At 46.3% G+C, this 15,536-nt stretch overlaps 1 protein-coding gene across 1 annotated transcript in view; it reads left to right on the forward strand.

The window, feature by feature from the left end:
- The window catches only part of TSNARE1 (t-SNARE domain containing 1), a 398,451-nt gene that overhangs the window by 143,849 nt on the left and 239,066 nt on the right, over positions 1–15,536 (forward strand). The window contains exons 3-4 of the mRNA XM_083749428.1: positions 6,283–6,360; positions 11,864–11,933. Of these exons, the coding sequence (XP_083605554.1) occupies positions 6,291–6,360; positions 11,864–11,933 (140 nt within the window). The 5' untranslated portion in view covers positions 6,283–6,290. The remainder of the gene's footprint in view (positions 1–6,282; positions 6,361–11,863; positions 11,934–15,536) is intronic.

Below are 15,536 nucleotides of genomic sequence, written 5' to 3' on the forward strand. Positions count from 1 at the left end.
GCAGCAGGAGGCCCCATTAGCTAAAGTGGTGCTTCAGTTTCAGGTTAAGAATGGACCTCCAGAACGAATTAACTTCTTAACCCGAGGTACCACTGTAAAAGAAAGTACTTCTTTACACAGAGCATATCTAAAATGTGGAACTCACTCCCACAGGAGGCAGTGATGACCAGCAATTTGGATGGCTTAAAAAGATGACTGAACAAAGTAATGAAGGACAAAGCTATCAACAGCTACTAGCAGAGGCAAAGGTAAAGGACACGGGTGGCGATGTGGTCTAAAACACGGAGCCTCTTAGGCTTGCTGATTGGAAGGTCGGCGGTTCAAATCTGCATGACGGGGTGAGCTCCCGTTGCTCTGCCCCAACTCCTGCTAACTTAGCAGTTTGAAAGCACACCAGTGCAAGTAGATAAATAGGTACCACTGCGACGGGAAAGTAAATGGCATTTCCATGCTCTCTGGTTTCCGTCACAGTATTCTGTTGCACCAGAAGCGGTTTTGTGCTGCTGGCCACATGACCCAGAAAGTTGTCTGTGGACAAACGCTGGCTCCCTCGGCCTGAAAGCGAGATGATGAGAAGGTCGGCAGTTCGAATCCCCATGACAGGGTGAGCTCTGGATGGTTAAGTCCAGCTCACCCTGTCATGGGGATTTGAACTGCCGACCTTCTCATCATCAAACCCAAGAGGCTCAGTGGTTTAGACCACAGTGCCACCTGCGTCCAGCTCACTTATGAATACAAGGAACTGGGAACCACAGGAGAGGAGAGTGCCATAAGTAGTAGTAGTAGTAATAATAATAATAATAATAATAATAATAATAATAATAATAATTTATTATTTATACCCCACCCATCTGGCTGGGCTTCCCCAGCCACTCTGGGCAGCTTCCAACAAAATATTAAAATACAGCAATGCATCAAACATTAAAAGCTTCCCTAAACAGGACTGCCTTCATATGTCTTCTAAAAGTTGTAGTTGTTGCTCTCTTGGACATCTGGTGGGAGGGCGTTCCACAGGGAGGGCGCCACTACAGAGAAGGCCCTCTGTCTGCTTCCCTGTAACTTGACTTCTTGCAGTGAGGAAACCACCAGAGGGCCCTTGGCACTGGACCTTAGTGTCCGGGCAGAACGATGGGGGTGGAGATGCTCCTTCAGATATACTGGACCAAGGACATTTAGGGCTTTAAAGGTCAGCACCAACACTGTATTCAGGTCTTGCTTGTGGGCTTTCTGAAGGCATATTGTTGGCTTCTGTGACAACAGGATGTTGGAGGAGTTGGGCCACTGGCCAGAATCATCAGGCTCTTCTTGTGTTCTTTTATCCTTGTCTATGCCAGAGGTCCCTCACCGCTGTCTTAGGGGAAGAGTTCATTCATCTCCCCCCACAATGCTCTTAAGGATACAAGAGTACCATCTTCCTTTGTCCTGGCTTTCTCTTGACTCCCAACATTTTCATACTTTTTCAATGACTGTGGATGGTTTGATAAAAGAGGACCGTCATGCCAATGGTGGTGGCATATAAAATATATACGCCATCATTTATTTTTTTTACATCGGTGTCCTTCTAAAACCTGAAACATGAGCAGAATGTGAATGGGTTTGTGAGGCTCGGTGACAGTTGCTTTGTGCTTCCTGTACAACCGCTTATTAACGATGGTGCTAAATAAGGAAACAAAAGAGAATGAAAACAAGTTAATTAAAAAAAAAATGCTAGGCACGGTTTGATTAAAGCTTGATTACAAGGTGGAAAAAATGTATTTATATTTCCGCCGCTTTTGCAATCATAAATCACTGGTGCCTCGAGTTGCGATCTGAAAGGTGAGACTAGTTCTGGAAATTCCTCCTTCAGGTCAAAAAGTTCTCTGAAAGGGTGAAAAGAAAGGAAGTTTGATCACCGGGTGGTATGAAGAAAGAGGAAAGTTTTCCAAACTAATGAGAGAGAGAGAGAGAGAGAGAGAGAGAGAGAGAGAATTTCCCATAAGAGGAATCTGATTGGCTAACAGGAACAGGAACACAAAGCTGTGATAGGTTTGTCCTTGGCTTGATCCATTGAAGTTCTTCTTATGTCTGTGCCCTAGAGCAGTGTTCCCCAACCTTGGGCCTCCAGCTGTTTTTGGACTACAACTCCCATCATCCCTCGCTAACAGGACCAGTGGTCAAGGATGATGGGAACTGTAGTCCAAAAACAGCTGGAGGCCCAAGGTTGGGGAACACTGCCCTAGAGTATGTCTGGAGCTGGATTAAGAGCTTTTGTCCTTAACCCATTACCAAGCAGCAAGGCAGCAAGTCAAGTCCAAAGTTCAAAGACCAGGGGTCAATCCACACAAGCAAAGTTCAAAATCCAAACTCCGTGGTTCACAGGTCAGGAAACAGTCAATCCAAGTAGTCCAAGTCTGATGTCCAGCAGTCAGGATACAGTGCAGAGTCAAACCCAAAACACAGTCCCATGGAGGTCCAGAACCATCCAAGCCAAGGTCCTCCAACATGGGCAGTTGAACAAACACAGCAGCTCAGTTCTGCTTCCCTTTTGTATGTTGCATGCTGCTTGCAGCATCTGGGTTTGATGAGGCAGGTGACCCTCACCTGTCCTGAGCCGACTGTAGCTGAGGAATCGCACACCTTGTCCCAGAGCTAGTGAGCTCCACCTGGCCAGCTAGGGGGCTGGGCTGTGGGCCCTTGGCTGCCTCTGCCTCCTGGAGCGCCCCTGCTTCTGGTCCCTACACCTCAGAGCCTGCCATGTTCATGGAGACAGGGCCCCCTCTTGTTCTGGGGATGGGTCTTGCTGCTCTTGTTCCTGTGCATTGACCCCCTCCCCTTCCCATGCCATTAGGCCGGACACTCGTGTGCAGATCCTGTTTTGCTAATAAAGAGTTAACTCCAGCTTGCTCTGCGTGAGTTGCTGCTGGCTCACCCCTGTCATTGTCCATGGAGTTTTCTTGGCAGGGATACTGGAGTGGCTTGCCGGTTCACCCCCTGCAATGTGGGATTTGAACCCACAACCCCAGGCTTAAGAGTCTCATGCTCTGCTGACCCAACTATGTGCCTTCTTGGGGGTATGTATCTTTTTGGGCCTGTTGTCTTTGTCCATGGAGTTTTCTTGGCTGGGATACTGGAGCGGCTTGCTGGTTCCTGCTCCAGGTGGATCACGTTTGGTCAAAACTCTCCACTATGACTTGTCCATCTTGGGTGGCCCTGCACGGCATAGCTCAGAGCTTCTCCAAGTTATTTAAGTCCCTTCGCCACGGCAAGGCAGTGATCCATGAAGGGGCAGTGATCCATGAAGGTGATCCTGATGTTGGGAAAGATTGAGGGCACAAGAAGAAGGGGAAGACAGAGGACAAGATGGTTGGACAGTGTTCTTGAAGCTACAAACATGAGTCTGACCAAATTGCGGGAGGCAGTGGAAGACAGGAGTGTCTGGCATGCTCTGGTCCATGAGGTCACGAAGAGTCTCAGACACGACTAAACGACTAAACAACAACACCCCTGTCAACCTGCCAGGTCATCCAGCACAGAACCTGTCCCAGAACCCCCTGCAAAAGTGCAGGTGAGCATCTTCACTCCCCAGTTGGTATGAAAATACGTGGCGGTGGAAAGTTTTGGGAGCCACTGCCGCAGAAGGCTTCGGTAATAGCTAAAGCTGGTTTAGGATAAAGGTCGGGAAGGAATAACATTTGCCCAAACTACAAGAAGATATGAAAAGCATTGAAATCTGACAAGGCATTGAGGTGTCTGTTCCTCCCCGGCAGTCGCTCACGTTAATGGCTGCTTTATCCAGCACCTGTCATGATGAAGGATTCTTTAGCTGCTTCCGAGGCTCTGCTTATGCCGAAATAATTTCCCTCTCTGTCAAAATGGTTCCTTTAGGGACTGAGGGTTGCCACTTATCCCAGCCCCCCTCCCTCTTTCCCCCAGCAAATCTCATGTGCCTTTCACAGACGGCATGATGGGCCAAAATTCAACAGACAGGTTTTCCTCGCCACTTCAATCTCCGTGCTGGGTGCAGCTGCTCCCTTTCTCCTTTTTTCTTTTTTTCCTGCTAGTCATAGAAAACAACTCTTGTTGAGCAAGTGGGCAGCCATTTTTGTTGAGGGCAGAGGCGAAGTAGCGCTGAGGGGATATTGAAATGTCCTGGCACACTCGCTCAATGCCTCACGCTTTCAGACTGAGAGAAACTGGGCTGTGAAGAGTCTCCTGGGACGCACGATTTGAAGTAAGAACACAACAACAATACAATACCTCTGCTGGATATGAACCAAGTGTCCGTCACACCTGAAACCTTGCTGTCCACAACCCATTTGTGGAAAGCAGACAAGCAGAAAAATGAGGGCAAGAATAGCTCTTCTCCACAGTTAGTCCTCTTTGCCCCATATCCGGTGGAAACATTCCTGTCTGAACAACCCTGGTAAGTTGCTGTCACTCCGTGTAGGCAGTACAGCGGTACCTCAGGTTACAAACACCTCGGGTTACAAACACTTCAGGTTACAGACTCCACTAACCCAGAAGTAGTACCTCGGGTTAAGAACTTTACCTCAGGATGAGAACAGAAATTGCACGCTGGTGGCGCAACGGTAGCAGGAGATGGCATTAGCTAAAGTGGTACCTCAGGTTAAGAACGGTTTCAGGTTAAGAACAGACCTCCAAATTGAGCTCATAACCAGAGGTACCACTATACTGAACTAGACTAACCAGTGATCTGACTTGGTTGAAGGCAGCTTCATATATCCCAACCTGCAGTTTTTACAAAGATATCATGTCTTGTAAACTCCGCCAGACTGAGCAGGGGTGGCAACCTATGGTTTGGAGCCACACACAACTCCTCACCCATATCCTCACTCTATTGATATCCCATTTTTCTACCAAGGAGCTCAAAGTGGCCCCAGTGGTTTTCCCCGCTCTCCATATTATCCTCAGAACAACCCTGTGAGGTAGGTTAGCTGAGAGTTGGTGAAAAACCTGAAGTCACCGAGTGAGGCACAAGAATGTTATTTTAATATTTTGCATTTTAATATTTTGTTGGACGCCACCCAGAGTGGATGGGGAAACCCAGCCAGATGGGCGGGGTATAAATAATAAATTATTATTATTAAGAATAAGGTCAGAAACATGACCCAGAAGCCAGGACAGGTCAGGATGGATAAATGGGCTGTTTGGGAGCGGGGGCACAGGTGCTGAAACATAGTGGCACCATGCCCACCTCCACCTTCCGTTCTGTGGCTTCACCTACACGCAAGCCCAGGAAACTCCTGGCCCAGGCAACTGACCCCGACAGCAGCCAAGTCACCAACCCAAGTGGTGGTTGAAGCAAAGAAGACGTCTCCCTAGTTCTTTCTCAAAGCATTGTGGGAATATCTTTCGAACAGAGGATAGAGTCGTATTTCTACCAAGGAAATGGGAGGGAGAGAGAGAATATAATATTTTAGCACTGCATTTTATGAAGTCTATCTCGTTTAATTTTTATTGGACACCGTGTTTTTGTGTTAGATGTGTCCCCTCCCTCCCTTCCCCCCGCCCCTCTTTCCATTTACAACCTTGGCGTGCATCCGTGCTGCCGGATCGTTGCTACGCCTGGCGACCGGGACGTGTTCTCTGCAAATTGCTTCTTTTCAGTCCAAAGCCCGGGTGTTTGTTCGTGACTGCTTCATTCCTCTAGAAGAGGGGATGTATATGTGTGTTTGTGCGGAGGGGGGGGGGAGAGATCGAGAGTGGAGGCTTCACTGCATTCATCCTAAACTGCAGACTTCCCCAGCTCAGATAACAGGCTCCCTCTGCCTCCTCGCCACTTCCACTTCCCTAGAATAATTAAGTTGTTATTGAACTGCAGGGCAGGATCTGGGAGAGGGCATTGAATGCCAGAGATTGTAAACCTGATTCCATCCTGTTTTAACAGATCAGTTTCTTCACCTAAATAACTCGGAATGAACTTTCCAGCTAAGATGGGCTTTTCCTGTGCTTCGTGATGTGCCTGAAAAGCACCCGACCAGCTAAATTCAGGTGGTGGAGATTCAGATCTCGCAAGCAGACCATACTTGTTTAAACATTCAGCCCAGGCCTACCCCAGAACAATAAAAGTAATATGAATTAAGGGGCAGAGGTCACTCACAAGGGAAAGTTTGTGGGGAAGTCACAAAGCCTGTTTGCTTTTCCTCCTGAGTACCTGTTTGCAGTGGCTTAGCGTCTCCTATGTCACGCTCATATTTGAGACACTCTGGAGCATTATAAATTGAGACCAGATCAACAGCTGCAGCTTGATGTATTAACTGTCTCGCCTCTTCTTCTTTCCAGCCACACAGATGGATCCCAATGAACTACAGGATCTTTTCCAGGATACATCGGCCAGCGTCTTCCGAATTAATGCCAATGGTGCGTATTTCAGACACGCCAGTCTATTGGGTGCAATTTGTATTACAATGTTCAGAAACTCCTTTTTGAACAAGAGGAGGCTGTTTTATAGAATGGTACATGCATAGGATGTCATGAACATGAACATGAAATTTATTACAGTCAGAGACCAGCTTGTGAAACACAAATGGAACTACAATCCCAATAGCAAAACAAACATTTAAAACAATATACAACAATGGATTTTAAGTTTAAAAGTGTGATACACATATAAACACATAAAAACTTTAAGATAGACTACCTTAGAGAAATGACCCAATGTACAGGCACACATAGGATCTCAGTTTGCAAAAATAGCCCTCTGTAGGCTGTGTTGAAGCAGTGTTGTACTTTCTGGTGCGCTTCCTTGTTTTCCAGTTGTCTCTCTTGTTTTTCGGGGCTTTCCAAAGGGTGTGACAGTGCAGCAGCTAGGAAGGTGAGAAAAGGGGATGTGCAGATATCCTGTGTGTGTGTCTCCTTTTCACTCTCCTCCCAAATGCATGTTTAAAGGTAAAGGTAAAGGGACCCCTAACCATTAGGTCAGTCGTGACTGACTCTGGGGATGTGGCGCTCACTCGCTTTATTGGCCGAGGGAGCTGGCGTACAGCTTCCGGGTCATGTGGCCAGCATGACCAAGAGCACAGAAACACCATTTACCTTCCCGCCTGAGCGGTACCTATTTATTTACTTGCACTTTGAGGTGCTTTCAAACTTCTAGGTTGGCAGGAGCAGGGACCGAACAATGGGAGCTCACCCCATCGCGGGATTCGAACCGCCGACCTTCTGATCAGCAAGTCCTAGGCTCTGTGGTTTAACCCACAGCGCCACCCGTGTCCCTTCTAAATGCATGTTTAAAAGGTAAAGGTACCCCTGCCCGTATGGGCCAGTCTTGCCAGACTCTAGGGTTGTGCGCTCATCTCACTCTATAGGCCGGGACCCAGCGCTGTCCACAGACACTTCCGGGTCACGTGGCCAGCGTGACGAGCTGCATCTGGCGAGCCAGCGCAGCACACGGAACACTGTTTACCTTCCTGCTGGTGAGTGGTCCCTATTTATCTACTTGCACCCGGAGGTGCTTTCGAACTGCTAGGCTGCCAGGCGCTGGGACCGAGCGACGGGAGCGCACCCCGCCGCGGGGATTCGAACCGCCAACCTTTTGATTGGCAAGTCCTAGGCGCTGAGGCTTTAACCCACAGGGCCACCCGCGTCCCTAAAATGCATGTTTAACTAGGGTTAAAAACATTTAGTGAACACCCCAAGAAGCTGAGTCTTGGAAGATTCAGGACAGAGAAGTGAAAAGACTTCTAGATACAGTGCATTTTGACCAAACTGCGGGAGGCAGTGGAAGACAGGAGTGCCTGGTGTGCTCTGGTCCATGGGGTCATGAAGAGTCAGACACAACTAAACGACTAAACAACAGCATACAGTGCATAGATAAACTAGGGAACTTGTTTCTGCAGGAGTCATGGAGGGGCAGAAAGCTTTAGAAGAGGCAGTGGCATAGCTAGCTGCTCTGGCCCCCCGAGTGGCGGGGGCAGGATGACCTACCTACGGGGGCGGGGCAATTTGCTGATGGGAGCGGGGTGATCCACTGATGGGGCGGGGTGATCTGCCCACAGGGGCGCCGCATGGGGGTGCCGTGGCAATCCACGCATGGGGGCGCTGTGGTGAGCTGCCCACAGAGTCCGCCTGGCAGACGCAAGCTCCACACTGCCATTTTGGGCAGTGCGAGGCCCTGAGCCGCCGTGTCACTCCCGGGAGAGACGCATGGCTTGGGCGCACTGCAGGCCAGGCCCTGCGGTAAGTGCCGCCCCCCGCAGTGTGTCATTTTTTCACCCCTCTCAAAGATGACACCCAGGGTGGGCCTCACCCCCCTTCCTACGCCCCTGAGAAGAGGATTGGACAACTTCATGGAGGAGAGGGCCAGCACCGTCCGTTAAGAGTTTGGGTGTAATCTGCGACACCTCCCTTTCCATGGAGGCGCATATTGCAGCTATAACAAAGGCGGCATTTTTCCATCTCCGCCAAGCTGAGCAGTTGGCTCCTTACCTCTCTCGCCCTGACCTAGCCACTGTGATCCACGTGATGGTCACCTCCAGACGGGAGTATTGTAACTCGCTCTACGTGGGGCTGCCCTTGAGACTGACCCAGAAACTCCAGCGGGTGCAGAAAGCCACAGCAAGACTCTTTACTGGGTCCTCGCTGCGAGATCACATTCACCCGGTGCTATACCAGCTGCACTGGCTCCTGGTGGAGTACAGGATGAGGTTCAAGGTACTGGTTTTAACCTTTAAAGCCCTATACGGCCTAGCACCCTCATACCTATGGGACTGCCTCTCCTGGTATGTCCCACGGAGGACCTTATGGTTTTCAAACAAAAACATCTTGGAGATCCCAGGCCACAGGGAGGTTAGGCTGGCCTCAACTGGAGCCAGGGCTTTTTCGGCCATGGCCCCGATCTGGTGGAACGCTCTGTCACAAGAGACCATCTCCCTATGGGACTTGACATCTTTCCGCAGGACCTGCAAGACAGAGCTGTTCCACCAGGCCTTTGGCCAAGGCACATTCTGACCCCCTCCTTTGGTAATCCTCACAGAACTCTAGCCCAATGGTTGCCATTAATTTGACTTTGAACTGATTTTAAAATGAATTGATTTTAGAATGCTGTGTTACTTTTATTGTTGTTAGCCGCTCTGAGCCCGGATTTGGCCGGGGAGGGTGGGATATAAATAAATTATTATTATTATTATTATTATTATTATTATTATTATTATTATTATTATTAGCTACTAGCCTTGATGTCTAGGCTCTGCCTCCACACTAAAAGACTGCAACACTTCTGAAAAGCACATGTCAGGGAACTGCCATTGGTTCAGGGGGAAGAGAGGAAAAGCCGAATGGATTATACCTTCCTGAAGTCTCCTTCTTTGGAGGTCTTTAAGCAGAGGCTTGACAACCATATGTCAGGAATGCTCTGATGGTGTTTCCTGCTTGGCAGGGGGTTGGACTCGATGGCCCTTGTGGTCTCTTCCAACTCTTTGATTCTATGATTCTCTCTCTCTCTATATATAAGATATTTATTAAAGTTTTACAAAAAGAAAGAAGTTACAGAATAAAAAAAGAAGAAAAAAGAAAAATAAAAAGTACAAAAATACAGAGAAAAAATACAAAATACAAGAAAAATAGAAAACAGTTAAAAACAAATCAATCTTTTCATATCTTATATTTCATTTACTTGTTTCCCAGACCTCCTCACACCTCCCTTTTTTGTATTCCAGTTTGCATGGTTAATTCAGCAAATCCTTTCCCTCTTTGTTTTTATCTTAATTCTATATCTTAACATATTATAGCTTTATATTTTCATCTGTTATCAATCCGTTTTTACATATTATTTTTAACCTTGTTGCTAAAACTGCTTCATTTCAATCCGACATCATTTTAACATTCATTAATTTTACAATGTTTCTGCAAATAGTCTTTAAATTTCTTCCAATCTTCTTCCACCAACTCTTCTCCCTGGTCTCGGATTCTGCCGGTCATTTCTGCCAGTTCCATATAGTCTATAACTTGCATCTGCCATTCTTCCAGAGTGGGTAGATCCTGTGTCTTCCAGTACTTTGCAATGAGTATTCTTGCTGCTGTTGTAGCGTACATAAAGAAAGTTCTATCCTTCTTTGGCACCAATTGGCCGACCTTGCCCAGGAGAAAGGCCTCTGGTTTCTTCAGGAAGGTATATTTAAATACCTTTTTCATTTCATTATAGATAATCTCCCAGAAAGCCTTAATCCTTGGGGACGTCCACCAAAGGTGAAAGAATGTACCTTCCTTTTCTTTACATTTCCAACATTTATTATCGGGCAAATGATATCTTTTTGCAAGCTTGACTGGTGTCATGTACCACCTGTATATCATTTTCAGAAAAGCCGAATGGATTATAGAGAGCCTCCAAGGATCATGGGAAGCAGCTCCTCTTCAATGGAGGAGAGTAACCACACATCCAGTGGGGAGGAGTTGCAGGTCTCGGAGGAGGCGAGGCGGTGCCAGGACTCCTTGCCTGGGCAAAGTGGGGAGGAGAGGGGTCCTCCGTTACCCACGCCCTCCTTGCGCAGTAAGCATCCGCGCAGAGAGGGGAGGTGCAGACTGGGTGTTAAGAAATTGCTTTGCTGGGAAAGGTTTAGGAACCGCCCACTCACGGATTCTGCCCGCGATTGAGTTAGCCACGGGAGAGTGGTGCTCTGGACAGATAAAGTTTATTTTGGCAGCAAAGTCAAGGCTTCACAGCCAAGCAGGGAGACGTTTGCCTGCTTGCTCTTGAGCAACCCCTTGGAAACATAACAGCACAAGAGGGCGAGGGGACTCCTGTGCTGAGATCCTGCTTGTAGGTTTCCCACAGACTTCAACCTGGCCACTGTGAGAATAGGATGTAGAGCTTGAGGGGCCAATGGCTCTTCTTCTACTTCCTTAATTTACCCACAACAAACTTTGGTTTATATCCGAATGGAGTTTGTCCAGAATTGCTGAGCTCTCCCCAAAGCTTCATGACATATTGAGATCAAGTGTGATTTCTTCTTATTGTTTATTTCTGAGGTAGCATATGAACCATACAGTGTAGAAGAAGAAGAAGAAAGTTTTCTTCAGAATAAAGTAATTTATGTTGACGCTATGTGTGGCTCATCCAATTCACTACTCCAGATTTATTGAGAATGATTTTTCATCTCCCTTTCTCAATCTCTGTTGCCTCCCCTGTCAGTTAGAAATAATTTCATATTCTTCTCGTTGCAATTTCACCTCAGTGAAAACTCAAAGCAAGTTGTTGGATTTACATGTTCTCCATCCCAAAGTATAGGGATTTTGCTTCCATTATAATGAAAAAAACTACCAAATTCACACTTCCCTAACTAGTAGGCAAACCGAAACACAACAATTCTTCAGTATTTACAAGTCTCCAAATTTGCAGTTCAGTTCTCCAACCACACTGTGTGCACATAAATGAATATGATGGGGAGAATTGTGCCTAAAAATGCAGATATTAGTGATGATAACATACACATTACCACATTATATACCACATAACCACATTATATTAGGGCAATTTCCTGCAAAAAAAGTTTTTATTTTATTTTTTAAATGCTTGTATGCAGAAATGTGTTCATTAGCAGAAATGCCGATAAATCTTAATGGGGATTTACCTTTTAAAAACAAAAACAAAAAACCCAGTTTTGGCAGAACTGAATGTTAAGTTTAGGGGAGGAGGGAGAGAAATTACATTGACAGATTTGTTGCTTCTTCCTTAAGTAGTATCTGATCAGTCTGGCAAAGATCAAAATTTCTTCTCACACCTCCCAGGAATAATCCTGTTCTTCCTCTTTGGTTCAATGTGAGAATGACACCCATAAAGATGGATTGGTGTTTTTTTGTCCCAGGGTGCTATCCTATAAGATGATGAGGTTAATAACGAATTAAAAAAAAAATCTTCTTTTGACAGTGACTTCTCTGGAAAGGAGTCTTAAGTCCCTGGGGACGCCAAACGACACGCCAGAACTCCGAGATGGACTGTGAGTCTCTTTCCATGTGACTTGTCTTTCATGTGACTTGCCCTTCCTTTGTTTATAAGATCTTCTTTTTTCCCCTCTTATTGCCTATGTTGGTTTCTTTTTTAAAATAATAATAATAATATTGTTTAATTAATTATTAATTATTAATACTCCAATTGATACAATACCAAATCTTTCCACATCGTAAATATAAATAATAAAACCAATTATACATTCCAAATTATATAATTTAAGGAGACTTCCCATGTTCTGACTGGCCAGGATAATTTTTTTTATTTATTTCTAGTTCCTGCTTTTCTCTCTCTTATTTATTCCCGATCTTAATCCTTTATCTTATCTTGATAGTCACTGGTATGCAACTTTCTATCATGTTTAACAGATCTATATGTAAATTAACATGCATGAGGAATTTTTTGTTCTTTCTGTTGTTGTCCATCAATTATTTTTGGTGCAGTCCCCGCTCAGAGAGCCCTGTTTTCCTTCCACCATCTTATCTTCCAGGACTCTGGGCTGTCTTCCAGCTTCCCTTTGTTTAGTTAAAATTAAGACACAGCGGTCTTTCATGTCTTTTAACAAACTGATACTTTCCCAGTCTGAAGGATCTTCCATAAGAAACCAGACCTTGGGGTATATTTCGCCGTTAAGAGTTATTTGGTTCATCTACAATCCAAGCTTGCTCCCCACAGGCCCTGGGGGAAGCTTACAAAGACCAAAGATTCACCTCAACTTTTATAAATCCAAATATAACAAAAGTCCATGCAATCAGATGTGGTAAATATTCCCCAGTTGCCCCAGCCTATGTTGGTTTCTTGCGACGTCTAACTCTGTTCTCTTACCTAATGACGGGGTGCACCCCTTGGACTGCCCTGCTTGAAAGAACTTAAAGGTAAAGGTAAAGAGACCCCTGACCATTAGGTCCAGTCGTGGCTGACTCTGAGGTTGCGGTGCTCATCTCGCTTTACTAGCTGAGGGAGCCGGCGTACAGCTTCCGGGTCATGTGGCCAGCAGGACTAAGCCGCTTCTGGCGAACCAGAGCAGCGCACGGAAATGGTGTTTACCTTCCCGCCTATTTATCTACTTGCACTTTGACGTGCTTTCGAACTGGAACTGAGCAATGGGAGCTCACTCCGTTGTGGGGATTCAAAACACCAACCTTCTGATCAGCAAGTCCTTGGCTCTGTGGTTTAACCTACAGTGCCACCCGCGTCCCTTGAAAGAACTTACCTCATGAGTTTTTGCCTGAGCTGGTGGAGGAGGCTGGAACATAGGGATACAGGGAAGGTGGGAACATCAAGGCCACTCTGCAAAATTTGAAGGACCCCCAAAATTTGAAGTCAGGGCCTGTTACATGCATAATTCTGTGACTTAAGTCTTTGCCGAAGCAGCTATGAGGTCTTTCAGTTGTTGTTGGCCTCCAACTCCTGCCATCTGTATAGGGAAGTTCTTAATGTTTGGTGTTCTATTGTGTTTTTATATCTTTTGGAAGCCACCCAGAGTGGTTGGCACAACCCAGTCAAATGGGTGGGCTACAAATAATGAAATTATTATTATCTTTGACCATTGGCCATACATCCTGGGGCTGATGGAAGACAGACTTCTGCAACATCTGGAGGGTCAAAGGTTTTCCATCTCTGTGCTAAAAACTCCTGTTTGTTTGGAGTGCAGGGTCCTTGTTAACAGGACGGGAAAACTTACTTTCCTTTTAAGAAAAAGTTATACACAACACACACCTTCCACAAACTGTTCACCTATTTCTCCTTGAACAGCCCCTGATTTAGAAGGTATTTAGGGAATAATGGGGGAACATTTGGCATCTTGATGGCTTTTATTGTTTACGTATTTAAGTAGGGTTTTTAATTACACAGTAAAACTGTCCTGTTTTTTTAAGTCGTTATACATCTTATTCCCCCCCCCCCCTTTCCAAAGGACACAGCGATGACAGGGTCAGAGGGGGAAAACTTTACCAAAAGGGGAAAAGAAAGAAGACGTTTAGAAGGGTTGTCAATATTTGTTCGTGTTGAAAATACCCTGGAATTTGATTTTATATATGCACACATTTTCCGATGCTTTGTTTGCCCTTCCAAAAAAACAAAGGGAAGCTGTGATGAATTAAGCATTTCCCAACACATTTTATGCACACATTTCACTCCTAATCAAAATGACAAAGTTGCACAAGTTTTTAGGACGCCTTCAGAATGTCAGAATTTGTAGGAGGGATTCAAACACATTCTTGGAAGTTTTCTGTTTCCTCAATTAAAGTGAAATAAAATGCTCTGCTTTCCCAGCATCACAGATCTACTTTTTTAAAAAAAGAAACCTGATTGTGTGTGTGTGTGTGTGGTTAAGAAATCGTTGGGAAAATGCAATGAAAAATGTGGAACGAGCAAATGATTAATGGAAAGATGTATTAGCACCAGGTAAGCAAATCAGGATGTACATGGAGCATTCTGCTCATTGTTGTATAACCGCCCTGCAACCAAATCAGATCAAATGCTTGATAAAGACTGGATGTAACTAGAATATCTGCATAAGCTTTGTGCAAGGAAGTCAGGATGAATAACCAAGTCATTTGAAACCCCTTAGCCTGGTTTCTCAGGACACATTTTATTTATCTGGGTACCTGTATTTGAGTACATTTCCGAGCACAATTCAAAGTGTTGGGGCTGACCTTTAAAGCCCTAAATGGCCTTGGCCCAGTATACCTGAAGGAGCGTCTCCATCTCCATCATACAGCCAGGACACTGAGGTTCAGCTCTGAGGGCCTTCTGGTGGTTCCCTCAATTACAGGGAGCCAGGCAGTGTCAGGGAACTGAACAGATGAGGAGGAGGAGTGGAGACCTCAAGAGGCATCCAGGCAGGAGGAAGATGACGATAATAGGGACCCAGGTTCATGGTGGTGGCAAACAGGACAAACCCCAGAAGAAGAAGCAAAGAGCTGGGAAATAATGGAAGGATGAGGAACAGGAGAAAGCTAGCAGATGCTCTGGTCCTGAACAGAGACAGGACTCAGAAGTGGGAGAAACAGGGTAGTAGACAGTAGACACTATGTCACTTGAAAGCCTGGTAGATGTGATGGCCTGGGACTCGGGCTTGGACTTGGAACCAGAGGAGACTAAGTCTGCACCGAATCCTTTGCCTCAGGCATCATCTGAACCAAGTCTGGGGCCTGATCCCGAAGAGTCCCAGTCTGCACAGGTTCCCATGCAACAAACACCAGCTGGGCCGAGTGAGGGGCCTGAGCCTGCCCTGGCTCCAGATGCGGGGATTACCTTGTGGCCTTCAGATGGGCCATCACTTACAACTGCTCCACTACCGGTTGGGTCAGGGGAGGCTGAGGCGGCCTCTGGATCTAGTAACCCACCAACATCTCCCGAGCTGCAGAGACTAAGGTCTGAGAGAAGGAGAGACCTGAGTACTTGCAGGAGGAGCGCTCACCTTCGGGCGATACAGGGAGGTGAGTTGCCGGGGGATCAGGACCGGCCGTTACCCCGACAAAGATTAAAGGCAGTCGGACCCTGCCCCAGGTTGCGGGAGCAACATTGCCGTATGCTAGATCCTGCCCCTGCCCTTGCCTGGTTTCCTGCCTCATGCCCTGCCTTGGCC

The sequence above is a fragment of the Podarcis gaigeae genome, assembly GCF_964106915.1.
Source record: "Podarcis gaigeae genome assembly, chromosome: 7".
Taxonomy (NCBI): domain Eukaryota; kingdom Metazoa; phylum Chordata; class Lepidosauria; order Squamata; family Lacertidae; genus Podarcis; species Podarcis gaigeae.